The sequence below is a fragment of the Strix aluco genome, chromosome 2, assembly GCF_031877795.1.
Source record: "Strix aluco isolate bStrAlu1 chromosome 2, bStrAlu1.hap1, whole genome shotgun sequence".
In the NCBI taxonomy this organism is placed as follows: domain Eukaryota; kingdom Metazoa; phylum Chordata; class Aves; order Strigiformes; family Strigidae; genus Strix; species Strix aluco.
The window spans coordinates 133,912,697-133,939,912 of record NC_133932.1 but is presented as its reverse complement, the minus strand read 5'-3'; the positions used below and the strand labels follow the sequence as shown (position 1 = coordinate 133,939,912).

Sequence of the window (27,216 nt, the reverse complement as noted above, 5' to 3'; positions counted from 1 at the left end):
GCGAAAGCCCAGATGCAGAAGCCAAGTGCTGAGCGGTCGCGGCCCCAAGCACCCTGCAAACAGCCGACACCCCACGGCAGGCCTGAGCAAACTCCTTCCTGGGCGGCTTCTCCACCAACAAAGAGAGGAATGAAGGAGCCTGCACTGACCCTGGAGACATGGTGAGTGCCGGGGGAGACCCCCAGATCCTGCCCCAGCCCCTCAGCCCATGCCCTGCCCGTCCCGCCGGAGGGGTCGGCGGGGTGCAGCAGGTTCACTTCCCTCTGCTCCTCTGCAGTGCCATCGCGAAGGCACCAAGCACGGGCGACCTGTGGCAGCAGCTACCCAGGAGGATGTACTCCTCGAGCCCCCCCTTGATGTCCAGCTCCGTTTCCTTGGACAGCTTCTTCTGTGACCTGCCCAGGCAGCGCTTGTATCAGCCGCACTGGATACACTCCTCGACGAGTGGCTCCATTTCATCAGGGGACAGCTGCTTCTGCATCCCGGAGTGTGGGCTTGCTGCCATGGAGGAGCTGGTGGCACAAGAGAGCTCGGGACACACCCAGTACCCCAAGGAGCGCCTCCAGCCCCCCACCTGCATGGAGGTGGAGGCGAAGCTGCTGCGGCCAGGAGCCAAAATGTGGCTCAATGGGCAGAGAGTGGAGCTGCCACGGGGGCTCCTGGACACAGACGAGGCTGTGGATGGGGACAAGATCAGCAGGAACAACGTGGCACCGGACAGAAGTGCCCGGCTCTGGAGGTGTCTCAAGGCCTGCTGGAATGGTGCTTACAGTCCTGCTGCTGCTGCTTCTTCCCCAAGCCCCCGAGGTGACAACGCTGTTCCCAGAGGAGCAACGGGCACCCCGGAGACAGCAGACGGTGGGGGGTGTAGGGCTGGGAACCTCCCTGGGGTGACCCCACCTGATATCGTAAAAAATTAAATGATCTTTTCTCCATCCCTGGTGCCGTGGTTCTTCCACCCAGACCTTGATGCGCCTTCTCCCCCCGTCCCTTTGCCAAACCTCCCCTTTGGGTCCCTTGCTGACCCCCCCCCCACTCTGCCAGGTCTCCCCTATTTCCTGGCTCTGAGCTCCCCCGGGCTTTGTCCCCTCTGTCCGGCCCCGCGTCCATAAGCACCACGACGGGGACGTTTGCTTGGCCCAGAGCTGCTCCTGCCAGAGCAGGCAGGGACTGTGCCTGCCTGCCTCCTGTCTCCTGACCCCCTCCAGAGCCTGGGGGCTGCGGGTCAGGGGCCGACCCCCTGGTATGCCCTCACCAGCTATATGCCCCCGGTACCATGCAGCGGAGCTTCTCTCTGGCTGGGTAGGGCAGCAGATGCTGGGGGGACACGGAGCGCGGCCAGAGAGGGGCCGGCACCCCCGGGAGCAGCAGCTAGAACTCGGGGCACCACAGGGCTTTGTTTTGGGGGATGGGAAACACCCCCTGAGCTACACCAATCCTCGCGGGAAATGCTCTGCCCACTCCCCCCCCCCCCCCCCCCCGCTGCAGAGCTCCAGATGGCGCCACAAGGGCCGGGCACAGCCCCATGGACGGAAGGATCCCGCCAGCCCTCAGGGCAGTGACACCCCGCAACCGCCCCAGCCCCCCGGCAGGAGAGGGAGGACACAGTCCAGGGTTTATTTGGTTTTTGTTGGGTTTCTTGGGTGGGACGTGGAATGGGATGATGTGGCCCTGGCTGGGGTGGCGGTCGTCCCGCTGTCAGGTTCCTCTTGCCTGGTGCTGGTGGAGCTCCCATCCTGCAGCTATGGGGGGGCCAGGGACGAGCCACTCTCATGGGACACCCATGGCCACCATCGTCCCCAGAGCGGGCGGGGGGGTTGTGGGCAGTGGGTGCATCAGGGCGATGCGTCCAGGGGGCCGTCAGGCAGCTTGGCCCAGGACCAGCACGCTCATGAGGAAGACCATGAGGAAGAAGACCCACATGAAGAAGCGGTCCATCACCTTGGCCACCTTCTTCCACTCGCCGGTCCGGCGCTGGGCGGCTCGGTGGCGTCGGAAGCAGCCGGCGATGTAGCCAACGTTCCTCAGCAGCCCATCGTGGTGGCACAGGCAGCGGTCCCGGGGACAACCTCTGGCCTCAGCACCCACTTCCCCCTCGCCAGGGCTCTCCCGCAGCCCCGCAGCATCCCCTCCGTCTGCCTGCTCGCCCAGAGCCCGCCGGGGGCTCTTGCAGCTCTCGCCCACCTCGTAGACACAGCAGAGCCGGGCCATGTGGTGCAGGATGAGCCGCCTGGCCCAGGGGGGCACGGGCCGGGCCCCCGGGCCGCAGTGGTGGACGTTCAGGATGAAGATTGTCAACGTGGTTGAGGCCGTGATCATGGTCATGGTGGCGATGTAGTACTTCCCTGCGTGGGCAACGGACAGTGATGCTGCGAAGGGGTAGAGACCCCCACCCTCCCCTCCCCACGCCGCAGCCACCCTCGCATGGGTGCTGCCCATCCACCCCCCCGTGGGTCCCATGGGAGGGTTCTGGGTGCTGTCGAGGCTCACCGATGAGCGGGACGCTCTCCGAGGGCGGCATGCTCTCTGCCACCAACAGCTGGAAGACGGTGAGGGCCAGCAACACCGTCACCCCCAGTGAGACCTTCTCCCCCGAGTCGGCTGGCAGGTAGAAGCCGAGCGGCGCCAGGAAGGAGACCATGATGCAGGGCAGGAGCAGGTTGAAGATGTAGAAGGAGGCGCGGCGGCGGAGGAGCAGGGTGTAGGTGACATCGGGGTAGGGCTCGGAGCAGCAGCCGTAGGTGATGACGTTCCTCGTGGCTGGCATGCCCAGCACCTCCCACTCCACGTTCTCCACGAAATCCGTCAGGTCCGCGGTGTCCAGGCGGTTGTGGAGGTCAATCTGGTTCCCGTTGTAGGTCCAGGAGCCGAAGGTGAGGCGGCAGCGCTGCCCGTCGAAGGGGAAGTAGGAGACGTCCACCTTGCAGGAGCTCTTGGTGATGGCAGGCGAGTCCCACATGATGAGCCCGTCGGAGCGCAGCACCACGTTGGTCTCCATTGAGCCACCGAAGCGGTCGTCAGCGCTGGGGGAGGGACGGCCGTAGGGCCGGGATGGCTCTGAGCCCCACGTGGGCCAGGGCTTTGCAGGGCCAAGCGCCTGCCCCCAACGCCGTGTCCCCTCCCTGCATCACCCTGCCCCCCAAAGTGTGGGCTCGGTGGTGCTGGCCCCCCCCCGCCCTCATCACCCACACCGGGACCCCCCCCCGTGCAGCCCCAAGGTTGGAAATACCTCCCATGCAGCCCCTCCCCAGTCCCAGCCTGAGCCCTTCCAGCTCCAGGAGCCATTGGGGGCGGGGGGGGGGCGTCCAGCACAACCCACTTGTTGTAGAGGATGATGTCCGGCCGCCAGACGTAGCTGCTGGGGATGCGGATGCTGTCGATGCCGCCGTAGGTGTCCTTGTCCCAGGCGAGGTGGGCGTCCAGCCAGGCCTGGCGGACCCACAGGTAGGTGGTGAGGACCTGGTTCCTCTCGTCCTGCCGAGGGCAGCGGGTGGGTGCAGGGGACAGACCCTGGTGCCACCCACACCCCCCCGTCAGTCCCCAGCACTCTGTGAGGGTTCTGGAGGGGCTGAGCTGCCTTCGAGGGTGCTGCTTTTGGGGTGGGGGTGGAGAGATCTGAGTCACAGAATCCCAGAATCACCAAGGCTGGAAAAGCCCTTGAAGCTCCTCCAGTCCAACCATGAACCTCACCCTGAGCGTTCCCAACTCCACCAGATCCCTCAGCGCTGGGTCAGCCCGACTCTTCAACCCCTCCAGGGATGGGGACTCCCCCCCTGCCCTGGGCAGCCCATTCCAACGCCCAACAACCCCTTCTGCAAAGAAATCCTTCCTAAGAGCCAGTCTGACCCTGCCCTGGCGCAGCTTGAGGCCATTCCCTCTTGTCCTGGCGCTGGTTCCTTGGCTCAAGAGACTCATCCCCCCTCTCTGCACCCTCCTTTCAGGGAGTTGGAGAGGGCCATGAGGTCTCCCCTCAGCCTCCTCTTCTCCAGACTAAACCCCCCAGTTCCCTCATGCAAGCCCATGCTGTGGGGGGGCTCTGCTGGTTTTGGGGGGGCCTGAGCTGTCTTCAAGTGGTCTGAGCTGACCTGGGGGGAGCTGGGCTGGTTTTGAGGGGTCCTGGCTAGTTTCGAGGGATGAGCAGGACCCGCTGGGGGAGAGCAGAGCCCCGCTAAGCCATGGCCAGGAGTGTGACGGGGAGGGTCCCGGTTTGGCCGAGCTGGGCCGCCAGTGCCGGTGCCACTCACCATGTCGATGATCTGGGAGAGGGTGACCTGGAGGGTGACGTTGAGCGCCCGCTCTGTATCCTCCACGGGCCGCAAGGCGCTGGAGTAGTTGGCAAAGAGGTCGTGGAGCAGCTTGTAGGCGAATCTGCCCTGAGCCCCCTGGCAGCCTGCAGGGACCCAGAGCGGGGCTGGAGGGGCTGCAGCTGAGGGTGCAGCCAGACCCCTCCCTAGGGACCCCCAGGAACCAGCTGAGCGGGGTTAGGGGAGCATGCGGGGACCGCCGTCCCTCCTCGCCACCAGCCCGAGCTCCCCAACCCCTCCGACCCCGTCCCCCACTCAGGGCTGCCCGATGTGCGGGGCTGCCGCTGCTCGCAGGGCTCGGGGGACCCTCTCCCCGGGCCCAGGGTGGGGGGGGGCGGTCAGCACCCCTCGCCGCCCCCTCCGCCGCTTACCCGGGGCCAGGAGGCAGCCGGCGAGGCAGAGGGTGAGCAGAGGGCCAGCTCCGGGCTTCATCCCGCCGCGCTCCCGCCCCGTGCAGATCTCGGGGGACACGGGGGGGGCCGTGCTGCCTGCGAGCGCCAGGGTGACGTCAGGGCTGGGACACGGCGGGGGGGGACAGGGCCCCCCCCAGGGACCGACGGTCTCGGTGCAGCGAGCCCTGTGGTGGTGGAGGTGGTGGTGGGGGGGAGGATGGAGGGTCTCCAGCTGGGACCTGGCAGGGGGCGGGGACGGGGTTTGGGTGGTGACAAGGACCGTGCCGTGGGCTGGAGCAGGCAGGGACGAGGTCGCTCCTCGCCGCGTTGTTGGAGCTTCTGCCTGCCTGGAGCCGCCAGCGGCTTCGTGCTCTGGAAACCACCGTCTCCAGGTGCCTCAGGGCTTGGGGGGCTGCAGGGTTTGGGGGTTGCTCCCCACGATCCTGGCTCAGAGCAAGCTGGAAAAGGAAACCTCAGGGTGGAAATCAGGGAGACGTGGGGGGCGCTGAAGCCTACTGAGGCCTTGGCAGGGGGTGGTGGGAAGAGCTGAGGGCGGATGCTGTGGGGCCCAGGGCGGAGGGACCGTGGTGCCGGACATCCCGGTGTCCGGTCTCAGTTAAAGAGCAAGGAAAGGGAAGATTATTCCCATTGTGGACAAATGCTGGGAGGTTAAGGGACATGACCCAGGAGACGAAGCAGCAAGTGGCAGAGGTCCCTGCCGCAGGGGTGCAGAAGCGTCTCCCCAGCTCTGGCCGTGGGGGAGGCCACTGACTCCCGCTCCCCCCCGGCCCCTCCCTGGCACCTTTCCCACACCGATCCCCGGCAGCAGATGCCAAGCAGGGCGCTGATAGGTTTTAAGGCTGGAGGTTTTGTTTCCAGGCGGTGAATTATTGATCCCCAGCCCCGTGTCCCGGCCTCGGCCCAGGGCAGCAGCTGGGTTTGCAGAGACGCAATTAGGGTAATGGAAGAGGCGCAGCCGGGCTGCCCTGGCTCCCCGCACCGCCGCCGCGCGCCCGGGGCCACCCACTGCTGCTGGTTTGTGGCCCTCACTGGGGGGCAGGACCCCCCCAGCCCCCTCTCCAGAAGCGAGGGCCGGGCACCCGCTGTCGCCCCACCTTGGGGTGTGGATTTGTGCCCAGCCGAGGATAATCATCTGTGGTTTATTTAACCCATTTCTGGACACACACACCCCCCCCCCCCCCCGCCCCAGTTTTCAGCCTGAAGCCGTTCTGTGTTGCACAGAAAAGTGCTTCTCACCCTTTGCCATGAAGCTGGACCCCAGCTCATCCCTCCCCTTTCCAGAAATCCCTGTTCCAAGCCACGACCATCCCCCCTCAGCACCCCCCCCGGCCTCCACCCCCTCCTCTCCCTCACACCACAGGAGGTGCCCAGCACCAGGCTGGGGCTCCCCACAAGCTCCCCCCCTCCTTCTCCGCTTTTCTTCCTGCTGTTCCCACTTTCTTCCACAGCTCCAAAGGAAGCTTCCCTGGGTGCCGCAGCCTTCCCGAAGGGTCTTCCTGGCTCAGACCATCCCTTAAGTCTGCTTGAGCCCAGTCTAACCAGTAAGAGCCACGAGACGCAGCCACGGGGCTCCCAACCAGAAATCCTGCTTAAAAAGCAAAGGAAACAGTGAGAATACTATAAACATTTTATTTATTGTTTTCAAAAAGACAGGAAAATAATCTAGATCATTTATTTATTTTTTTTTTTTTAATAAAAACCTTTACATAACCCTCATGCATCAAGACTTTCGGTGAGCCAACGCAAAGCAGCACCAGGCGGGCTGGAAGCCGCTGGCTACTGCGAGCCGTGGCAGGAGGGGCCGCTGCAGTAACCCTGAAATCAGAGCAGACCGACAGACAGGTTTGGTTTTGTGTCTTTTTTTTTTTCTTCTTCTCCTTCTTCCAAAAATAGTCGGTTTCTAAGCAGAGCAAGAGTAGAGGCTGGACACAGCGGAGCACAGGGAGGCGGCTGGGGGGTCACGGGCAGGATGGTCCTGGGGGGGACGGCGGCTGCGCTTGATGTCAACGGAGTTGGGGGTGTGTGTGATCACTTTTGGTGTTTTTTTTTTTCCCCCACTTTCAGCGCAGAATTTGCCCCCTCCCAGCAGAAACCCGGAGCCCCAGAGCGCAGCAGGGCCAGCGGGGAGGGTGTCACCCCCCCCGAGGAGCTTCGCTTCAGGAGACAGAGAAGCAAAACGCCGCAGCGGGCTCCCCACTTACCAAGATGAAAAGACGCTTCCGAAAGGGGTTTTTTTCCCTCCCTCCCCACGCCCCCCCCAGCACATTTTCACCACAAAGCCCTGATCAAAGCCCACCCGTGGTCAGGTGGGGTGCGCGGCGAGGGGGGATCTGCCCATGGAACCATCCCAGAATTCATTGAAATGTCCTCGGCGCCGCCACCGCGGGAGGGGAAGGACCTGCCCCCTCCCCAGGTAGCAGCTCTGGGCAGGCAGGATGGGCAGGACGGGCTTTCTCGGTTCTAGAAAGCGCTGGGTGGGGCACGGTGCCAGGCAGGAAGGTCCAACGTGTCTCACCGCTCCCCCAGGTTACACCAAAAAAAAAAAAAAAATCCTGCGTCAGCCCACGGAATAAATTTTTTTTTTTTTTAAAAAACTTCAACAGAAAAACCTGTGCGGCCAGAGAGGTGGTTCGTCCTCCAGACAAGGGAAAGGGTTAAGGAAGGGTGAAAAAAAACCAAAACCTCTCCCTGGGTGGAAGGATGGGTGGAAGGATGGGCGCTCAGTGCGTGGTCAGCTCGCGCAGGTAGGACTGGGTGAGGCCGTGCAGCTCCTCCAAGGCGTAGTCCTCGGGCATGGGCAAGCGCCCGATGTGGGGGGCCAGCAGGCGCAGGGGCACGCGCTGGGCGTCCGGGGTGGCCTCGGCCAGGGGCTGCAGGCTCAGCACCACGCGCAGCAGGTTGGCCACGCGCTTGGCCATGTCTGCGGGGAGAGAAGGGAGAAAAGGGAGCGTCGGCGGCGGCACAGCTCGGTTTCGGGTACGGCAGGATCGGGGGTGAATTCAGCAGTGATTCAAGGGGAAAGTCGAGCACAGGAGTGAGCGTGGCAGGACTTTTTTTCATTTATCACAGAATTTGGGGTGAATTTGGCAGCAATTCAAGAGGAAATTCTGCAGGAGTGAGTGTGGCAGGATTTTTTTTTTGCAGAATTTGGGGTGAATTTAGCAGCGATTCAAGGGGAAATTCCGCAAGAGCGAGGACAGGAGCTCACCTAGCAAAATTCTTTTTAATTTTTCAGAAAATTTGGGGTGAATTTATCAGCAATTCAAGGGGAAGTTTCTTGGGAGCAAGCGCAGGAGCGAGCGTGGCAGGATTTATTTTTTTGCAGTATTTGGGGTGCATTTAGCAGCGATTCAAGGGGAAATTCCACCGGAGCCAGCACAGGAGCTCACCTGGCAGAATTTTTTTTTTGTTTACTGCAGAATGTGGGGTGAATTTAGCAGCAATTCAAGGGGAAATTCCACAGGAGCAAGCGCAGGAGCAAGGATGGCAGCTCGCCTGGCAGGATTCTTTTTCACTTTTCACAGAATTTGGGGTGAATTTAGGAGCAATTCAAAGGGAAATTTCTTGGGAGCAAGCACAGGAGTGAGCGTGGCAGGATTTTTTTTCGTTTTTCACAGAAATTGGAGTGAATTTATCAGCGATTCAAGGGGAAATTCCTCGGGAGCAAGGACAGGAGCTTGCCTGGCAGAGCTGCAGGCAGGGTAAGTACTGGAGCAGCCCCCGGCTCACCTCCCCACCCACAGCCTCCCCATCCCACAGGCTGAGGAACAGCCACACCGACAGCCCGCAGGGGCGGGGTGAGGCTGTAAAACCAGCGTCCCCAGGGGGCTGCTGGCTATCAGTGTCCCCGTGTCACCGTACCCGACTGAGCCAGGCGGTCCTTGGCGCTGCGGCACTGGATCTGCTCTATCCTGTTGCACAGCGACGTCACTTTGGTATGTAACCGCTCCAGCTCGTAGGTGGAACAATCCAGCTGGAAGCAAAGAAGAAAAATCAGCCTCCGCGTAACCCAAAGGTTCAGCAGAACCGCCGGCGGACGGCCGAGCGTGCTCTAAACCAAATCCATCCAAGAGAAGGTGGTCTACACTAAAACCTGCTTAAAGTTACCACCTGGAGTGGGGGAAATGGGAATTCTGGAACTCAACTAGAGGGGACTGACAGGCAGACTCCCCGCTAACTAGCTAGTTAACCACTGATCGTGTTTCTTCTCCTTCACTAACCCGTCATGCTCCAGAGAGCCCGTCTGCAGGACAGAGCCCACACCTGATTTGGACAGCATCTACCAAACCTCTGTCTTTTCAGAGATGCACCATATTCTGTTTGCTAGCATCTGCCAAAGGGAAACGCTAACGTTGGCACTGAGCAGCGAGTAAAACGTTGTTCCAAAAGCGAGACTCCCTGTGAGCTTCCAAACTGTAGGGGAAAAAAAACAACCCACAACTGTTTTAGTGTGTTACCTGCTGAATCCTATCGAGCACCTCAATAACACGGATGTAATCCAGGTAGACCAGCCCTGCCACCTCCCAGTCCTAGATGAGTGCACTACGCTCTGGAAGAGCAAGATCTTCCAGGGATCCTTTCAGGTACTTGTAGTTTTCATTAATAATAGCATCTAGAGAGAACAAGCACGTCAGTAACAGAGCAGAAAAACTTTCTTACAAGCCATTGTTAAAGAAAAAGCAACCGAGGGACTACACTCTCGGGTAGTTTTGTAACTCCCTGACCCCACCAGTGTAAGGGCACCCCCATTCCCTGGAGCAGGGGCACCCACAGGATGGGGGCTGCGGGAACGCCACCGCTGCCCTCACTCCCTGAGGCACCTCTGGCCCAGGAAGGGGGATGTGCAGAGGCTGAGCCCTTCTCACGCGGCTGCAGTGAAGAACATCACAGAATCCCAGAATCATCGGGGTTGGAAAAGGCCTTGAAGCTCCTCCAGTCCAACCAAGAACCTCACCCTGAGCGTTCCCAACTCCACCAGATCCCTCAGCGCTGGGTCAGCCCAACTCTTCAACCCCTCCAGGGATGGGGACTCCCCCCCTGCCCTGGGCAGCCCATTCCAACGCCCAACAACCCCTTCTGCAAAGAAATCCTTCCTAAGAGCCAGTCTGACCCTGCCCTGGCGCAGCTTGAGGCCATTCCCTCTTGTCCTGGTGCTTGTTCCTTGGCTCAAGAGACTCATCCCCCCTCTCTGCACCCTCCTTTCAGGGAGTTATCACACCAGGCATCAAGCAAGAGCTGTTGTGGAACAGCCAGCCACTCTAACCCCCTTGCCAGCAGCGCAGCCCTACCCCTTCCTGTCACCAAACCCCCAGCAACACCTGCTCTGGCTGCGGCTGCGCGCGCCGTTTGGAGGAGAATAAAACAAATCAGGAGAGCAGACTCACCTGAGGCTAAGTGCCTGACAACCAGCTTGTGACACTGGTTCCAGTGCCCAGCCTTGAACAAGAAGAGGGCTTCTTTATGCTTGTCACCCTCCATCCTCGCTCGAACCGCCTTTGCTTCATGAATCCACTCCGGGGGGACGCAGAGCCTTTGCGTCAGGAACGTCTCCTTGGCCCAGGACTCGGGGGTCTCGGCGAGCGCGCAGTGCCGGTTTAGGAGCTCCCGCACTGCTTTCTCCTGTGTGCTGGGGAAGAGAGGACGAGGCGTTACCCCAGCAAGCAATCCTTCACATCCCTCCATCAGAAGACACTTCGATACCAGCAGCCGAGGGCTGCACTGTATTTTTTGGCCACGGGGGAGGCACGGGCGTAGCAAGCGCCAGCCTCGCCATGCCGCCAACAGCCCTACTGTAGGACGTTAAGGAAAGCTCTAAAATCAGCTGAATTTCTTCAGTACAGGTTAACCACTAAGAAAAGCCATCACCAGTGTTTTGTAAGATCTTAAATATTCTAAGCTTAAAAACATCTAAGTATAAGCCAGGCCCCTAGAAGCAATATACAGGCTCTACTTGAAGTTATCAGTTGGAAAAAATTCTATTTCCATGTGTTAATGGTGGCTGTCAACATTAACAGCAGGAGACACCTCTGCACAGAAGATGTACAATTCACAAGTTTAAAACAACTCTTTGTGAAGTCTGTATTTCACAACAGAAGCCGAATGCGCGTTTTGGCGATTCCCAAGCTTTCCTCTCAAACACACTTCCGTCTGTTCAGCTCCAGTGGGAACACTGACGATATTTTGCTTTAATGATGTTTTCAGGACACGTTCCTGAATGTGGCGAGCTCACTGAGCCGGAGACGAGCCACGCGGCCACCGGGTATCAAAATGACGAGGAGATCTGCTTCTGTGGCACAGTTCAGGAGTTACAGTCATTACAATACAACCCGATTTAACATCTACCAAGACATTTAACTAAGCAGAATTATTCATGCCCCTTTGTAATCCTAGCACTCGTGGCATGAAGTTCTCCAGCCACGCAGTTCCAATTCAAGGTGAGAGAAGCCGTGACAGTTACGGTCTACGCAGCAGGTCCATAAAGCAGCAATCGCATTATTTTCAAGGAAAATACAATCTTTTACTCACTGCGTGTGAGGCTCATGCAGCAGTATAAAGACAACCCATTCCCAAAGGCCTTCGCTCTCCAGCTGGGCGGCGTAGCTGGCGTTGAGCACACCCTGACTCTGCTTGAAGAGATGGGTGTAATTCAGGGCCCTGAGCACCTCCCACAGGTGCCAGCTGAGGCGATAGTCCAGAGGGTCAGACGTTACGCTCCTGAGATCGAGCAGCTGGTCAAGATCATAGTGCCTGTAGGGAAAGAGATTTGTAACAGAAAGAGCTAATTGTGTCCACATAAAATCAGAAATCGGTGCTGCTTAGCTCTTGCCCTTCACCCACCTCCAGTTATTCCATGTATGTGATTTATGTGGGGTTTTGGTTTTTTTTGTTTGCTTGGTTGTTTTAAAAAGATAGGAGTAACTGCTAAAATCCTTTTGCTCTTAGGTCTGCAGCCAGACTGTCACAATCTTTTCTTTTGTATGTGTTCTTCTTGCAGATTCCTCAGTGCCTCAAAGGCAACTACGGTGAAGCAAGATTACGGCGCTCTTCAGACACAGAAAACACGTAAGGAAATAAAACCACAAACACGCTCCAAAGCGTAAGTTTCATCATCTGTACCATCGCCAGCAGTGACAGCATCACCACGGGTGTCCACACAAGGCAGATTTTTGGCTACTGCAAGTGGTTTGGTAAACACTGAAGCTGATTTCATGCCCCTGGATTGTGAATTCAACAAGTCACTGACTGATCAGGGCTTTTCTAAGTCGTTTTCGAACTATTTACCCATTTACCTGTCACTGTAGAGTTTTAACAAATGGAAACAGACGTCTCTCAAAGGTCTTCCTGCGTTATCGTCGTCTTCAGTTACACAACCAGAATCTTCTAGGTAAGGAGGCAGAGGACAGCAGGCGTATTTTTCACACTCCGGTGTGTTCTAAAGAAATAATTTGAAGAGCAAGTTTAAAGCCAGTGCTCTGGACAGATCTGAATCCCACCCAGCTCGGCAGGCTCAGCAGCACGCTTTCTGCTCCAAAGTGGTGCATCCTACTGCACTGCAGTTAAAACTTACTAACATGAACCCTAAAAAGAAAAAAACTAAACCCAGAATGCTTCAGCAGGCTTCGTTTCATCCCCCACTGAGCTCTTGAAAGCTGCCATGTGGAGGTATAGTCAGCTCTCCCATACACACAACGTGTTTCCTGAATGATTTTACAGCTGGAAAACCATACGTGAGCCGAGAGATGGAAGCACAGCGCAGCCCTGCAAGCTCTCGCTCCCTCTGGGGCTAAGCAGAGCCTGGACAGCCCAAGCGAGCGGCACGGAATGCACCGAGTCGACAAGAACCGTTTTCCAGGGCGCTGAACTGCAGAACTATTGTCTTTCACACCACCTAACCACTCGGGGGTCACCGAAATCCTCTTGGGATTTTCACAGATCTGGGTTTGGAAGAGCATTCCGCATCCTGCTGGTTTCCTTCTCAGCCCTCCTACGGAGAGTTCTGGAAACGAGCCGGAGCTGCTTTTCCTCCACATCATCGGGCTGCAGTGAGGCCACCCCCACGTTCTACCCTAACAGAATTATCTTCAGGTCAAGTCATGACAAAACTAAAGCTTGGTATTTCGAAGTGACGAACACGTTATTGCTGACACACTACCCGTGCTGACTGGGCCTGATCCCCTGGTTGTCCTGAACGTGTTGTGTGATGGTACTCAGGATGAGCTGCTCCATCAGCTTCCCGGGCACCGAAGTCAAGCTGACAGGCCTGTAATTTCCTGGATCATCCTTCCGACCCTTCTTATAGATGGGCGTCACATTGGCCTATTTCCAATCTGTCGGGACCTCCCCGCTTTCCATGAACTCTGAGTTTTTCATATAAGGCCTCGTCTTGGCTCATTGCTCTGTCTGTGAAGTTTCTCAGCTTTCTTATCTTTGACTGCCACAGGTGTCTGCTGGTTTCTCTGCCCTCCCCGGGATGGACATGTCAGAGTTACAAAAATGATGTCCTTGGGCACAATCCTGTCCAAGGCCCCTCACAGCAACGTGCACCAACTGCTGGCAGCCAGCAGCTCACAGGCATCAGGATGACATCTAACATCTCCCTTCAAGGGATGCCTCTCCCTCACCCTTGACAGGAGACGCCTCTGGAGACTGAGATTTTGTGTCCTTTTCCCAATTGCCTTGTCGATGCCCCTTCCCTAGACAGGGCTCCCAGCTGCCTGGCCTCCCTCCCCTCTCATTCCACACTCCTGGCCCTGCGATCCCAGCACTGGAGCATCTGGGGAACGAGGTGCTCACCTGGGGGAATGCTGAAATCCTTCCGCCTCTCTGGCAGGTCACTCAGGGGTAACGATGGGGTGACTGTCCCTGGCTCTGCCGCCTCCTCCTCCTCTTCTGGCGTTGGCCCTGCTTCTTCCTCACCCCGTACACTGCCAGGGGATTTTCTGGGTGTTTCTTCTTCTGTCTGGGAGCACCCGACACCAGCGTGGGCTGGGCCCCTGCTTCAGGGGCAGCGCCTGCCCTCAGCCTTGGAGCGGCTGCAGCTTCTGTTGAGGACTTGGGAGGGGCCGCGGTGTCTGGGCGGTTGTTCCCAGCCCCAGAGCCCTTCTCCCTCCTCGGAGGGCACTGGACAGGCCTTAGCAGCACCCACTAGGTGTGGGCGAGGCTCCAGCATGTTGCAGTGACCTGGGCCCCTCTGCAATTACACTTTCTCCAAACAAACCCCAAAGCTCCAATAAGGGAGGAATAAGGGAGCGAAGTTCCAATGCACCGCAGGTGCCCACGGTTCCAGGCACTTGCCCGGGCGACCCCACGCCCCCAGCCACTCGGAATTCTCCAGCCCTGGGGCCGATCTCCGGGGGATTCTCTCCAATAGCTGCTTCACCCCCAACCAAGCCTGAGCCACGGGCTGGCTCCCAGCAGTAAGACGGCAACAGGTAACGCCAACAGTCCAGGGATATTCGAAATGCCCGGAATTCTTCAACGCAGCCGTAAACAGCCCCCGGGCCGACGCCTGCATCGCCATCGATCCGCCTCCCACCGAACAGCAACACCGGAATCTTCCCCCAGCTCGCACGGGGGGAGCCGCAGCACGGGCACTCCGCACGGCAACCGCGGTGATCAAACCTTCAGGGGCCAAGGGATCGCCGGGAGGCCCCGATCTGTCCCCTTCTCAGCCCAAAGGCCTGGCGGGGTTTGAACCCGGCCGCTGGCCAGTCCCCACGCAGCCGGTCGCTCACCTCCCGCCCCCGGTAACACACAGGAGGGACAAAACGGCGCGATCCGTCGGCGGAGCGGAAAAGCAGCTCCGTGCCGGTCCCAACGCAGCACTCACAAGCGCCACCCGACCGGGGCGCGCACAGGCGCTTCCTCGACCGCGGCGACCGGTGCGCAGCCCCCGCCCACCCCCGGGCCGTCCCACGCGATGGACAGCTGCCCTGGCCAATCCGAGCCCGGCCCTCCAGCCGCGCTCCCGCCCAGCCCGAGGCCCGTCCCCTCTCTCCCGGCCGAGCCCAGGGCGGCTCCGCAGCGGGGGGCGGGTGGGCAGAGCCTTTCCCGCGGGGCCCGGTGCAGCTCGGGGGCGGGGCTCCCGTCTGCCCAAAACGAAGCCCCGTGGCGCCCCGAGCTGCAGCCGCTGCTCCCGGGGATGCCGGTCCCGCCCCGCCCTCTCCGTGTCCCCCCCGGCGTCTGCTGCCCTGCCCAGCCAGGGAGCGGCTCCGCTGCACCCCCCGTGAGGGGCCCGAGGGAGCGGGGAAGCCCCGGGCCCGGCCCCTCTGGGCGCTGCCTGGGGTGCGGATGGCGCCGGGGCGGGATGGAGGGGTCTGGCCCTCGACGCGCCGTGTCCCCCGAGAGCGCCGGGCTTTGGTGCGGGGTGGCGGGGGGCGCAGTGAGGGCACACGAGGCACCGTCACCCCCCGTCCCCACCCCGGTCCCGGTGCGCGGGGGGTTGGGGAAGCGGCGACGGGGAGGGGGGGGCTCGGCTGTGGGGGCTGCGTCACCCAGGGAGGGGTTGGGGCGGGGGGAGACCCGGCGTGGCTGCACCACCGGAATTTTGCCGGGATTTTAGGGGCTTTTTTCCAGGCGACGTGTTGGGCCGGTGCCGGCCCCGCTGGAGCTGCCAGGCCTGGCGGGGGGGGGGGGGGTCCTCCGGTGGCCCCCCCGTGCCAGGGCCGTGCCCGCGCTGGCTCCTGCCCCGGGGCCCAGGGGTTCCCCCGGTTTTGCAGCCCGATTTCGGTGGGTTCTTTCTCCCTCCTGTGTAGCTGGCCCCCACCCCCCCCCGCCCCGGGCTGCTTATAGGGGGGGCTCTGCCACGGGAAGGGGGGGGAGAGGGGACAGGGCCTGGCCTGGGGGGCCTGCAGCCCCCCTCTTGGGCTCCTGGCTCCACCCCCGTCATCGAGCCCCCGGGGCTTTCTCTCTGTCCCCTGCAGTTGGGGGGCTGGGGTCCTGCCTATCACCCAGGGCTCCCCCCAGCCCCAGGGGGGGGCTTTGCCCACCTCCTGTGCCCCCCGCCCCTGCACAGCTCTGCCAACACCCCCCCCCCCGCCCCGCGCACCCCTGGGGCTGGCCACGAAACGGGGGGTGCCACAGCGTGACCCCCCCTGCTGATGCGGTCTGGGCATGCTGCTGCCACCAGCCCCGGGAAACTGTCCCCAAAAAGCACCGGGCTCGGGGGTGCCCCCCCCCTGTTTCTGCCACGGGACAAACCCCAGGAGCAGTTTCACCCCCTCCATGGGGACCCCTCGAGCAGGATCCGGGGCGCCGGCATCGCTCTGCGGGATGCTCTGGATGGGGGGGGGCTGGAGTAGACCCCAGGTACAGCCCCCCCCACGCGCTGCCCCCAGCCCAGGCAGCCGCAGGAACCCCCCGGGACACCCCGCACCCACAATAAGTCTTTATTCCTTTGGGGACCAGCGAAAAGCTGGGCAGGGACACCCCCAAAATCAGCCCTGCCACTGCGTGTCCGCCCCCTGCGTCCCCATCGGCACCAAGCCCCATTCCCCATTCTGCTGAAGGCCTCATCCGGGCTCCGCGGGTCCCCGTGGGGACACACCGTCCCCGTGTCCCCAGCCCCCCCATCCCGCTGCTGTCGCCGTCAAGCCGGTGGGTCCCGGTCGCGACCCTGTTTCCTCACTGTGGCTCGGTGGCCTCGTGGCTCATGGGTGACCGGCTGCTGCCAGGGCCGTGGCTGCCAGGAGGAGCCCCCAGAATCACGGGGCATCCCTGGGGACGCTCCTGCCTGGGGGTGTCACAGAGGAGGAGTCAGGGGCAGCCGGGGGTGGGGGGGGTCTGGCGGGGGGCTGCCCGCCCCGGCTGCAGCAGGTCTCTGGGGTCACCTGCGCTGAAGACGCACGCCCGGCTCTGGCATCTCTTCTCTGCCGAAACAACCAACTGTCTGCACGGGCCCCGCGCTGCTCCTCCCTGTGCCGTGCCGTGTTGTACCACGCCATGCTGTGCTGTCCTGCGCCGTCCTCCTCATGCCATGCTGCGCCGTGCCACGCCGTGCTGTGCCGTGCCACGTTACGCCCTGACATGCCGTGTCATATCACGCCATGCTGTGTTGCACCATGCCATGCCATTCAGTGCCGTGCCGTGCCGTGCCGTGCCACGCTTCGCTGCCAATTGCCCCCACTGCAAACCCCGGGGCAGAGCGGCCGGGAGACGTGCAAGGACGCACGCCCGAAGGCAAACTCCCCCCGTCCCCCTCCCCACGAGCAAGACCCCCCTTTCCCGGCAGAGCTGGTGGGAAGGGGCCACCCCCCCCATCCCCCCCCACCCCGCAGTGGGGGCGTCACCTTTCACCAGCTCGCAGTTGTAGGTGCTGCGCGCGTCCTGGGAGCGGAGCTGGATGAGGGCTCTGTTCCCATTGCGGGCGACGTCGGTGACCTCGAAGCTCTCGAAGGGCGGGATGAGGACCTCCTCCTCCCCGGGGAAGGAGGAGAAGTTGCTGATGCGGGCGCCGTAGCAGGTCTCCACCAAGAAGATGGTGTCCTGGCCAAAGAGCTGGCTGGTCTTGTTCTGGAGGGAGGTGGAGGTGAAGCGACCGAAGCGGACGGACTGGTCCTGCTGGGCAGTGAAGTGGATGCCCTGGACGCCCCGGTAGATGTGGTGGCAGCGGCGGGGCTGGGCGTCGTGCAGGACACACAGGGCCTCAGTCAGGAGGAAATGCAGCGTCTTGAAGCAGAAGGCGCCCAGATATTTCTCGCGGGAGCGCCCGGCCTCGCGCACGGCCGCATTGAACTCCCGGTACAGGGGTTCCTGCAGCGTGTACGCCAGGAGGGCGACAGCGTGCTCCGGCCGCAGTGCCGGCGGCTGGGGGACGTGGCCCTGCCGGTTCCGCCGTTTGGCGGCGGCGAGGGTCCAGGCCTCAGCATAGACGCAGTTGCGGGCGAACTCGCTGCGGTTGAGCTCCTCCAGCTCCTCCTCCATCATGCGGCCGCAGCTCCGGTACTGGTCGTCGAAGGAGTTGGGGGCCATGTCCAGTGCCACCTCCTGGAGGGGGTCAAGATCTCGCCAGGCGGGGGGATGCCGGCTCTGACCTGGAGCCGGGGGAGTTTGAAGAAGCTTCAGCCACCGCTGTAGCCCCTCCCCTGCTACCAAAAACCCCTCCACACCCACAAACCCAACACCCCCCCCCCCCCCCCCCGCCCCGAGCAGGAAACCCCCGGGGGATAAATTGCAGGGTGCAAGATCCCGCCAGGGGCTCGGCCCTTTCCTGCAGGACCTGAGGCCAGATCCGGCCCCGCTGACCTGCGATGCGGAGCTGGCACTGACCCCCCACCCCTCTGCCGTCACACTGCTGAGGACGGGGCAGGTTGTGGCGTGGGTGGTGCTGACGGGGGGCATCCCCATGGGGCCGGGCCCCCACCCGCAGCCCCCGGGCTCTGGAGGGGGTCAGGAGGCAGGGTGCAGGCAGGCACAGTCCCTGCCTGCTCTGGCAGGAGCAGCTCTGGGCCAAGAAAATGTCCCCGTCGTGGTGCTTAGGGACGCGGGGCCAGACAGAGGTGACAAAGCCCAGGGGAGCTTGGAGCCAGGACCTGGGGGAGACCCAGCAGAGGAGGGGGGGGTCAGCAAGGGACCCAAAGGGGAGGTTTGGCAAAGGGATGGGGAGAAGGTGCGTCAAGGTCTGGGTGGAAGAACCACGGCACCAGGGATGGAGAAAAGATCATTTTAATTTTTTCATGTTTTAAGATGGTGTCACCCCTGTCTGGTTCCCAGCCCTACACCCCCGTCTGCTGTCTCCAGGGTGCCCGTTGCTCCTCTGGGAACAGCGTTGTCACCTCGGGGGCTTGGGGAAGAAGCAGCAGCAGCAGGACTGTAAGCACCATTCCAGCAGGCCTTGAGACACCTCCAGAGCCGGGCACTTCTGTCCGGTGCCACGTTGTTCCTGCTGATCTTGTCCCCATCCACAGCCTCGTCTGTGTCCAGGAGCCCCCGTGGCAGCTCCACTCTCTGCCCATTGAGCCACATTTTGGCTCCTGGCCGCAGCAGCTTCGCCTCCACCTCCATGCAGGTGGGGGGCTGGAGGCGCTCCTTGGGGTACTGGGTGTGTCCCGAGCTCTCTTGTGCCACCAGCTCCTCCATGGCAGCAAGCCCACACTCCGGGATGCAGAAGCAGCTGTCCCCTGATGAAATGGAGCCACTCGTCGAGGAGTGTATCCAGTGCGGCTGATACAAGCGCTGCCTGGGCAGGTCACAGAAGAAGCTGTCCAAGGAAACGGAGCTGGACATCAAGGGGGGGCTCGAGGAGTACATCCTCCTGGGTAGCCGCTGCCACAGGTCGCCCGTGCTTGGTGCCTTCGCGATGGCACTGCAGAGGAGCAGAGGGAAGGGAACCTGCTGCACCCCGCCGACCCCTCCGGCGGGACGGGCAGGGCACGGGCTGAGGGGCTGGGGCAGGATCTGGGGGTCTCCCCCGGCACTCACCATGTCTCCAGGGTCGGTGCAGGCTCCTTCATTCCTCTCTTTGTTGGTGGAGAAGCCGCCCAGGAAGGAGTTTGCTCAGGCCTGCCGTGGGGTGTCGGCTGTTTGCAGGGTGCTTGGGGCCGCGACCGCTCAGCACTTGGCTTCTGCATCTGGGCTTTCGCTCTCCTTCTGCAACGTTTCTCCTTTTTCCTCATCCCCTGTAGGACGCCAAGAGCTGGGTGAGATGGGAGCAGCTCTCAGGCCCACACCACAGCTCCCACCACCACCCAACAGCATCCCACCCCCCGGCACAGCGCGGTGCAGCGTCACCTACACAGAAGCTCTTGGCCGTCGACGTGGCATTGCTCAGGACGAGCAGCACGTTGAGCATCAGTAGCGGGAGCCTCTGGGCCAGGGTGGGCCCGTTGCCACGCGCCATGACTGTGGGCCCAGTGCAGCTGCGGCCTTTTATACTGGGGCAGGCGGGCGGAGCCCCCTTTGTGACATCACAGGGCGGGCAGAGCCCCCTTTGTGACATCACAGGGCGGGCAGAGCCCCCTTTGTGACACCCGGCAGCCCCCCCTGCCACGCCCTTCCCCCTGCGAGGGGCTCAGGAGGGGCTGGGGTGTCCCCCTCGAAACCAGGGACCCCTGTGTCGGCACGGCGCGGCACGGCACGCTTGGAGGCTCAGAGCCAAACCGCTCGGGTCCCCGGGGCCAACGTAGCTGAGAGACCCCGTAGCTGAGGCCAGGCCCCGGCGCGTTGGGACGTGGCGCTTTCTGCCTGCCTGCGTGTAACGCCCGAGATCCACGCAGGAACCTTCACGGGACCATCTTTGTGTCCCGTCCCAATGGGGGGGTAGCGAGTAGCGGGGCGTTACGCGCCGATCCCTCTGTGCTTCCATACTTGCCATTTACCGATCAGCACTGGCCAAAGGAACGACCGCATCCGCTCCGGCTGAGGGACCTCTGACTCTTGTGCCACAGCGACGGCGGCTCTTTTTCTGCTGCAAACTGAGGTTTGGGTGTTGAGTGCTGAGAGCTTGGATTTGTGAGCCCAAAGTCTCAAGAAAAGGGGGGAGCGCATGCCTGCTAGCCGATGGCTGCCAGCAGTTGGTGCTCATTGCTGTGAGGGGCCTCGGACAGGATTGTGCCCAAGGACGTCATTTTTGCAGCTCTGATGGGTCTTGATACTGGGCCTGGGGTCTCCATACTGGGCCTGGAGTTCTGTCACTGGGGCTGGAGTCCCGATAGTGGGGCTGGGGTCTTGCTACTTGGGTGGGGCCCGATCCTGGTGCTGGGGAGCACCCACCAGAGCCAGGGGGTGGCAGCTGGATTGTGGGGCTGGATTTGGGGGTGGGGGTACAGATTTTAGGGGGGGCTAGATGCTGGACTCGGGGGGGGGATCCTGGACTGGGGGTGGGTGCTGGGCTCAGGGGCCCCCCCCCCCCCTTCCTCCCCAGCCTGCCGTGAGCTCTGGGCTGGGGTATCCCTGCAGCCCCCTCCAGCACAGCGGGGATCAGCCCCTCTGCCTGCCACCCTGTATTAAATTTAATAAGTTGCTTTAAATTGTACTAAGTTGTAGTAAATTGTATTAACTTGTAGCGGCCAAAATAATTCACTCGTCACAATGTTCTTCTTTCTTTCTGCAGGGCAGGGGCTGTTTATTTTCTTTAATATCTCTTTTTCTCTCTTCTTACAGTAATACATACTCATACAATAATACATACTTTTGCTCTCATCCAAGCTCTTACTTCATAATACGCAAATCAGCACCTAGACAGTCATCAATACTCTTACCCCACAAACAGTTCCATACCACGCAGGCAGTCTCGGTGCTGCCATCTTCTTCACACTAGCACGGCTTCGTATCTCTCTTCCAAGGCCTGCTTCTCCTCCAAGCCTTGCTGCTTCTCCAGGCCTCTGCGGGCCTACGCAGATCCACCTTCACCGAGCTCTCTGGCTGAGCTCCCCAAAAGCTGACCTCTCTCCCCAAGCTGACCAACCAAAGTCCATTTGGCTAAGTATTGACTCTCCCACAGCTGTGCAGGGCTGACAGGCCAATGCCAACTTGCCTCTTAATCATTTACCAGTAAGACATAATTTGACTCTTAACAATAGAATCTCCCACAGCTGCACAGAGATGACACTCCCCCTCCCCCCCCCCGCCCCCCCAAGCCGGAGTGAGGGGCTCTGAGCCCCAACGAACTCACTGCAATGATGGGGGCGGCAGGTGGGGACCCCCCAGCGCAGGGTGGGGGCTGGCCCTCGCTTGTCCCCCCCTCAGTGCCCCCTGTGGGGCCCCACCCGTGACCCTGCCCAGCCGGAGCGGCCATGGAACCCTGCAAGGGCTGCCCAGGGGGAGCACTGGGGGTACTGGGACACTGGGGGCACTTGGAGTACTGAGGACACTGGGGGCACTGAGAGTATTGAGGGCACTGGGAGGACTGGGGCACACTGGGAGAATTGGGGGCACTGAGGGTACTGGGGGGCACTGGGAGTACTGGGGGACACTGGGAGCACTGGGAGTATTGGGGGCTGTACTGGGTCTGGCTGATCCGGAATTGGTTTTCCCCTCTCTCAGCCCTCATGGTGCTGTGTTTCATGTTGGGCGCTGGCAGGGTGTTGATAGCACACTGGTGGTGTGGCTACTGCTGAGCGGTGCTTACACAGCACCAAGGATCTTTCTGACATTTCCCCCCCTGGGTGGGACGGGGTGGGCAAGATCTTGGGTGGGGACACAACCAGGACAGCTGACCCCAACTGACCAAAGGGATATTCCAGACCATCTGACGTCTGCTCAGTATAAAGCTGGGAGAAAGGAGGAAGGGGGCGGGGGGGGGGGTGTCACCTTTGGTCCTCCGAGGCAACCCCTACGTGTATGGGAGCCCTGCTTCCTGAGAAGGCCCGACATTGCCTGTTCATGGGAAGTAGAGAATAAATCTGTTTTCTTTTTTGCTTCCGTGTGCGGATCTTTGCTTCGCTTTGCTTGTACTAAAACTGCTTTTGTTTTACCCGCAAGTGTTGGGGTTTTTTCCTGCCTTATTTTCTTTCCCCTCTTTGGCCTGTTGAGAAAAAAGGGGGAAGGGGGGGGAAGTGACAGAGCGACTTGGTGGGTACCTGGCATTTAGCACTGGGGGGCACTTGGAGTACTGAGGACACTGGGAGCACTGGGAGTATTGGGGGCACTGAGGGTACTGGGGGGCACTGAGGGTACTGGCTGTGAGAGATGAGAAACCAGGCCTGCGAGAAACTGAGGAAAACAGCCTGAGAAAGCAAAAGTTGAGGCTGATTGAAGAAATGCCTCAAACCCTGGCAAGACAAAACTCTGAGTGACGGGTGGATGGTGGCAAGTGGAAGCTGATGAGGCTGCCCCAGTAACACAGGGTGCAGCCGGAGGAGGGAGCCCTGTGGAGACAGGACGGCTCTGCTCTGGGGCACCTGGCCAGATTTCAAGGGGCATCTGTCCAGTGAATGCCCTTTGCTTCGTTATCCCCCACATGCATGTTAAAGCCCTAACGAGGGCTAACATGATCATGCTAATTACATCACCCCAGGAAACACCTGACCCCTCCCGTACATGGGATACATAGGGATGTGGGTCGGCCTAGGGGACGGACCCAAGGGCAGTGGGTATAAATCAAGGGGGGGGGGGGAAGAAAGGGGGGGCCTGGAGAGTGCAGTGAAGGGAAGAGGACGGCTGCAAGCGAAGAAGACGGCTGCCTCCTGGAACCCGCTGGTGGGATCAGCGCAGAAGCCCAGACCCATGAACCCCACCCCATTCCCTCTATCTCCCTCTTTTCCCTTTCCCATTAAGCAGTGCAAGGCATATTGTATTGCTTGCCACAACTTGCTAAATACTTAGCCAATTATCATGTGTTCAATTAGTACATTGTGGGTAGTTAATAAGTGTTTGGACTTGGAGAATTGTTGTCTGCTCCGTTGGGTATTTGTGCATCTGAGTCACTCGTCTCCCTCATCTGAGCGGGACGTGACACAGTATCACGGCTCCAGCCCCAGTATTGAGACCCCAATTCCAATATTGGAACTCCAGCCCAGTTTAAAGACCCAGCTCCCAGTATCAGCCCTCCAGCTCCAGTATCGAGCTTCAACACACATATTGGGATGCCAGTCCCAGTATCTGGCCCCCAGCCCCAGTATCAAGACCCCAGCCCCAGTATCAGGACCCCATTCCGTGTATCGGGACACCAGTCCCAGTATCAAGACCCATCAGAGCTGCAAAAATGACGTCCTTGGGCACAATCCTGTCCGAGGCCCCTCACAGCAATGAGCACCAACTGCTGGCAGCCATCGGCTAGCAGGCATGCGCTCCCCCCTTTTCTTGAGACTTTGGGCTCACAAATCCAAGCTCTCAGCACTCAACACCCAAACCTCAGTTTGCGGCAGAAAAAGAGCCGCCGTCGCTGTGGCACAAGAGTCAGAGGTCCCTCAGCCGGAGCGGATGCGGTCGTTCCTTTGGCCAGTGCTGATCAGTAAATGGCAAGTATGGAAGCACAGAGGGATCGGCGCACAATGCCCCGCTACTCGCTACCCCCCCGTTGGGACGGGACACAAAGATGGTCCCGTGAAGGTTCCTGCGTGGATCTCGGGCGTTACACGCAGGCAGGCAGAAAGCGCCACGTCCCAACGCGCCGGGGCCTGGCCTCAGCTACGGGGTCTCTCAGCTACGTTGGCCCCGGGGACCCGAGCGGTTTGGCTCTGAGCCTCCAAGCGTGCCGTGCCGCGCCGTGCCGACACAGGGGTCCCTGGTTTCGAGGGGGACACCCCAGCCCCTCCTGAGCCCCTCGCAGGGGGAAGGGCGTGGCAGGGGGGGCTGCCGGGTGTCACAAAGGGGGCTCTGCCCGCCCTGTGATGTCACAAAGGGGGCTCCGCCCGCCTGCCCCAGTATAAAAGGCCGCAGCTGCACTGGGCCCACAGTCATGGCGCGTGGCAACGGGCCCACCCTGGCCCAGAGGCTCCCGCTACTGATGCTCAACGTGCTGCTCGTCCTGAGCAATGCCACGTCGACGGCCAAGAGCTTCTGTGTAGGTGACGCTGCACCGCGCTGTGCCGGGGGGTGGGATGCTGTTGGGTGGTGGTGGGAGCTGTGGTGTGGGCCTGAGAGCTGCTCCCATCTCACCCAGCTCTTGGCGTCCTACAGGGGATGAGGAAAAAGGAGAAACGTTGCAGAAGGAGAGCGAAAGCCCAGATGCAGAAGCCAAGTGCTGAGCGGTCGCGGCCCCAAGCACCCTGCAAACAGCCGACACCCCACGGCAGGCCTGAGCAAACTCCTTCCTGGGCGGCTTCTCCACCAACAAAGAGAGGAATGAAGGAGCCTGCACTGACCCTGGAGACATGGTGAGTGCCGGGGGAGACCCCCAGATCCTGCCCCAGCCCCTCAGCCCATGCCCTGCCCGTCCCGCCGGAGGGGTCGGCGGGGTGCAGCAGGTTCACTTCCCTCTGCTCCTCTGCAGTGCCATCGCGAAGGCACCAAGCACGGGCGACCTGTGGCAGCAGCTACCCAGGAGGATGTACTCCTCGAGCCCCCCCTTGATGTCCAGCTCCGTTTCCTTGGACAGCTTCTTCTGTGACCTGCCCAGGCAGCGCTTGTATCAGCCGCACTGGATACACTCCTCGACGAGTGGCTCCATTTCATCAGGGGACAGCTGCTTCTGCATCCCGGAGTGTGGGCTTGCTGCCATGGAGGAGCTGGTGGCACAAGAGAGCTCGGGACACACCCAGTACCCCAAGGAGCGCCTCCAGCCCCCCACCTGCATGGAGGTGGAGGCGAAGCTGCTGCGGCCAGGAGCCAAAATGTGGCTCAATGGGCAGAGAGTGGAGCTGCCACGGGGGCTCCTGGACACAGACGAGGCTGTGGATGGGGACAAGATCAGCAGGAACAACGTGGCACCGGACAGAAGTGCCCGGCTCTGGAGGTGTCTCAAGGCCTGCTGGAATGGTGCTTACAGTCCTGCTGCTGCTGCTTCTTCCCCAAGCCCCCGAGGTGACAACGCTGTTCCCAGAGGAGCAACGGGCACCCCGGAGACAGCAGACGGTGGGGGGTGTAGGGCTGGGAACCTCCCTGGGGTGACCCCACCTGATATCGTAAAAAATTAAATGATCTTTTCTCCATCCCTGGTGCCGTGGTTCTTCCACCCAGACCTTGATGCGCCTTCTCCCCCCGTCCCTTTGCCAAACCTCCCCTTTGGGTCCCTTGCTGACCCCCCCCCCACTCTGCCAGGTCTCCCCTATTTCCTGGCTCTGAGCTCCCCCGGGCTTTGTCCCCTCTGTCCGGCCCCGCGTCCATAAGCACCACGACGGGGACGTTTGCTTGGCCCAGAGCTGCTCCTGCCAGAGCAGGCAGGGACTGTGCCTGCCTGCCTCCTGTCTCCTGACCCCCTCCAGAGCCTGGGGGCTGCGGGTCAGGGGCCGACCCCCTGGTATGCCCTCACCAGCTATATGCCCCCGGTACCATGCAGCGGAGCTTCTCTCTGGCTGGGTAGGGCAGCAGATGCTGGGGGGACACGGAGCGCGGCCAGAGAGGGGCCGGCACCCCCGGGAGCAGCAGCTAGAACTCGGGGCACCACAGGGCTTTGTTTTGGGGGATGGGAAACACCCCCTGAGCTACACCAATCCTCGCGGGAAATGCTCTGCCCACTCCCCCCCCCCCCCCCCCCCCGCTGCAGAGCTCCAGATGGCGCCACAAGGGCCGGGCACAGCCCCATGGACGGAAGGATCCCGCCAGCCCTCAGGGCAGTGACACCCCGCAACCGCCCCAGCCCCCCGGCAGGAGAGGGAGGACACAGTCCAGGGTTTATTTGGTTTTTGTTGGGTTTCTTGGGTGGGACGTGGAATGGGATGATGTGGCCCTGGCTGGGGTGGCGGTCGTCCCGCTGTCAGGTTCCTCTTGCCTGGTGCTGGTGGAGCTCCCATCCTGCAGCTATGGGGGGGCCAGGGACGAGCCACTCTCATGGGACACCCATGGCCACCATCGTCCCCAGAGCGGGCGGGGGGGTTGTGGGCAGTGGGTGCATCAGGGCGATGCGTCCAGGGGGCCGTCAGGCAGCTTGGCCCAGGACCAGCACGCTCATGAGGAAGACCATGAGGAAGAAGACCCACATGAAGAAGCGGTCCATCACCTTGGCCACCTTCTTCCACTCGCCGGTCCGGCGCTGGGCGGCTCGGTGGCGTCGGAAGCAGCCGGCGATGTAGCCAACGTTCCTCAGCAGCCCATCGTGGTGGCACAGGCAGCGGTCCCGGGGACAACCTCTGGCCTCAGCACCCACTTCCCCCTCGCCAGGGCTCTCCCCCAGCCCCGCAGCATCCCCTCCGTCTGCCTGCTCGCCCAGAGCCCGCCGGGGGCTCTTGCAGCTCTCGCCCACCTCGTAGACACAGCAGAGCCGGGCCATGTGGTGCAGGATGAGCCGCCTGGCCCAGGGGGGCACGGGCCGGGCCCCCGGGCCGCAGTGGTGGACGTTCAGGATGAAGATTGTCAACGTGGTTGAGGCCGTGATCATGGTCATGGTGGCGATGTAGTACTTCCCTGCGTGGGCAACGGACAGTGATGCTGCGAAGGGGTAGAGACCCCCACCCTCCCCTCCCCACGCCGCAGCCACCCTCGCATGGGTGCTGCCCATCCACCCCCCCGTGGGTCCCATGGGAGGGTTCTGGGTGCTGTCGAGGCTCACCGATGAGCGGGACGCTCTCCGAGGGCGGCATGCTCTCTGCCACCAACAGCTGGAAGACGGTGAGGGCCAGCAACACCGTCACCCCCAGTGAGACCTTCTCCCCCGAGTCGGCTGGCAGGTAGAAGCCGAGCGGCGCCAGGAAGGAGACCATGATGCAGGGCAGGAGCAGGTTGAAGATGTAGAAGGAGGCGCGGCGGCGGAGGAGCAGGGTGTAGGTGACATCGGGGTAGGGCTCGGAGCAGCAGCCGTAGGTGATGACGTTCCTCGTGGCTGGCATGCCCAGCACCTCCCACTCCACGTTCTCCACGAAATCCGTCAGGTCCGCGGTGTCCAGGCGGTTGTGGAGGTCAATCTGGTTCCCGTTGTAGGTCCAGGAGCCGAAGGTGAGGCGGCAGCGCTGCCCGTCGAAGGGGAA

At 61.4% G+C, this 27,216-nt stretch overlaps 4 protein-coding genes and 1 pseudogene across 4 annotated transcripts; all 5 read right to left on the bottom strand.

The window, feature by feature from the left end:
• Positions 1-1,707: 1,707 nt before the first annotated feature.
• Positions 1,708-14,616, bottom strand: LOC141919901 (neuronal acetylcholine receptor subunit alpha-10-like). The gene is made up of 4 exons (XM_074816426.1): positions 13,511-14,616; positions 3,320-3,474; positions 2,491-3,023; positions 1,708-2,345 (listed from the first exon to the last, which is right to left on the bottom strand). Exons 3-4 carry the CDS (start codon positions 2,996-2,998, stop codon positions 1,861-1,863), a joined length of 993 nt encoding a protein of 330 aa, XP_074672527.1. The 5' UTR covers positions 2,999-3,023; positions 3,320-3,474; positions 13,511-14,616; the 3' UTR covers positions 1,708-1,860.
• Positions 6,333-12,258, bottom strand: LOC141920062 (nuclear pore complex protein Nup98-Nup96-like; annotated as a pseudogene).
• A 1,608-nt stretch (positions 14,617-16,224) lies between the features above and the next one.
• LOC141920319 (erythroblast NAD(P)(+)--arginine ADP-ribosyltransferase-like) lies at positions 16,225-17,686 on the bottom strand. The gene is made up of 3 exons (XM_074817023.1): positions 17,005-17,686; positions 16,546-16,584; positions 16,225-16,448 (listed from the first exon to the last, which is right to left on the bottom strand). The coding sequence occupies exons 1-3, from the start codon at positions 17,684-17,686 to the stop codon at positions 16,420-16,422; spliced, it is 750 nt and encodes a 249-aa protein (XP_074673124.1). The 3' UTR covers positions 16,225-16,419.
• Positions 17,687-18,406: 720 nt separating this feature from the next.
• On the bottom strand, positions 18,407-21,224 carry LOC141920060 (uncharacterized). Its single transcript, XM_074816746.1, has 3 exons — positions 20,914-21,224; positions 19,136-19,332; positions 18,407-19,019 (listed from the first exon to the last, which is right to left on the bottom strand). Exons 1-3 carry the CDS (start codon positions 20,956-20,958, stop codon positions 18,407-18,409), a joined length of 855 nt encoding a protein of 284 aa, XP_074672847.1. The 5' UTR covers positions 20,959-21,224.
• Positions 21,225-26,018: 4,794 nt separating this feature from the next.
• On the bottom strand, positions 26,019-27,205 carry LOC141920317 (neuronal acetylcholine receptor subunit alpha-10-like). Its single transcript, XM_074817020.1, has 2 exons — positions 26,802-27,205; positions 26,019-26,656 (listed from the first exon to the last, which is right to left on the bottom strand). The coding sequence occupies exons 1-2, from the start codon at positions 27,076-27,078 to the stop codon at positions 26,172-26,174; spliced, it is 762 nt and encodes a 253-aa protein (XP_074673121.1). The 5' UTR covers positions 27,079-27,205; the 3' UTR covers positions 26,019-26,171.
• Positions 27,206-27,216: the final 11 nt, after the last annotated feature.

What these genes read in the sequence shown, in the direction of transcription:
- LOC141919901 (XM_074816426.1), bottom strand. Translation starts at nt 2,998, where the DNA reads ATGGAGACCAACGTGGTGCTGCGCTCCGACGGGCTCATCATGTGGGAC. An exon ending in GGAGAGCGTCCCGCTCATCG is followed by an intron (nt 2,346 to 2,490) that starts GTGAGCCTCGAC and finishes TTGCCCACGCAG; the next exon opens with GGAAGTACTACATCGCCACC.
- LOC141920319 (XM_074817023.1), bottom strand. Translation starts at nt 17,686, where the DNA reads ATGGCCCCCAACTCCTTCGACGACCAGTACCGGAGCTGCGGCCGCATG. An exon ending in CAACTGCGAGCTGGTGAAAG is followed by an intron (nt 16,585 to 17,004) that starts GTGACGCCCCCA and finishes TTGTTTCGGCAG; the next exon opens with AGAAGAGATGCCAGAGCCGG. An exon ending in GGCGTGCGTCTTCAGCGCAG is followed by an intron (nt 16,449 to 16,545) that starts GTGACCCCAGAG and finishes TGACACCCCCAG; the next exon opens with GCAGGAGCGTCCCCAGGGAT.
- LOC141920060 (XM_074816746.1), bottom strand. Translation starts at nt 20,958, where the DNA reads ATGGCAGCACCGAGACTGCCTGCGTGGTATGGAACTGTTTGTGGG. An exon ending in GGTATGGAACTGTTTGTGGG is followed by an intron (nt 19,333 to 20,913) that starts GTAAGAGTATTG and finishes GGCGTCCTACAG; the next exon opens with GGGATGAGGAAAAAGGAGAA. An exon ending in GCACCGACCCTGGAGACATG is followed by an intron (nt 19,020 to 19,135) that starts GTGAGTGCCGGG and finishes GCTCCTCTGCAG; the next exon opens with TGCCATCGCGAAGGCACCAA.
- LOC141920317 (XM_074817020.1), bottom strand. Translation starts at nt 27,078, where the DNA reads ATGCCAGCCACGAGGAACGTCATCACCTACGGCTGCTGCTCCGAGCCC. An exon ending in GGAGAGCGTCCCGCTCATCG is followed by an intron (nt 26,657 to 26,801) that starts GTGAGCCTCGAC and finishes TTGCCCACGCAG; the next exon opens with GGAAGTACTACATCGCCACC.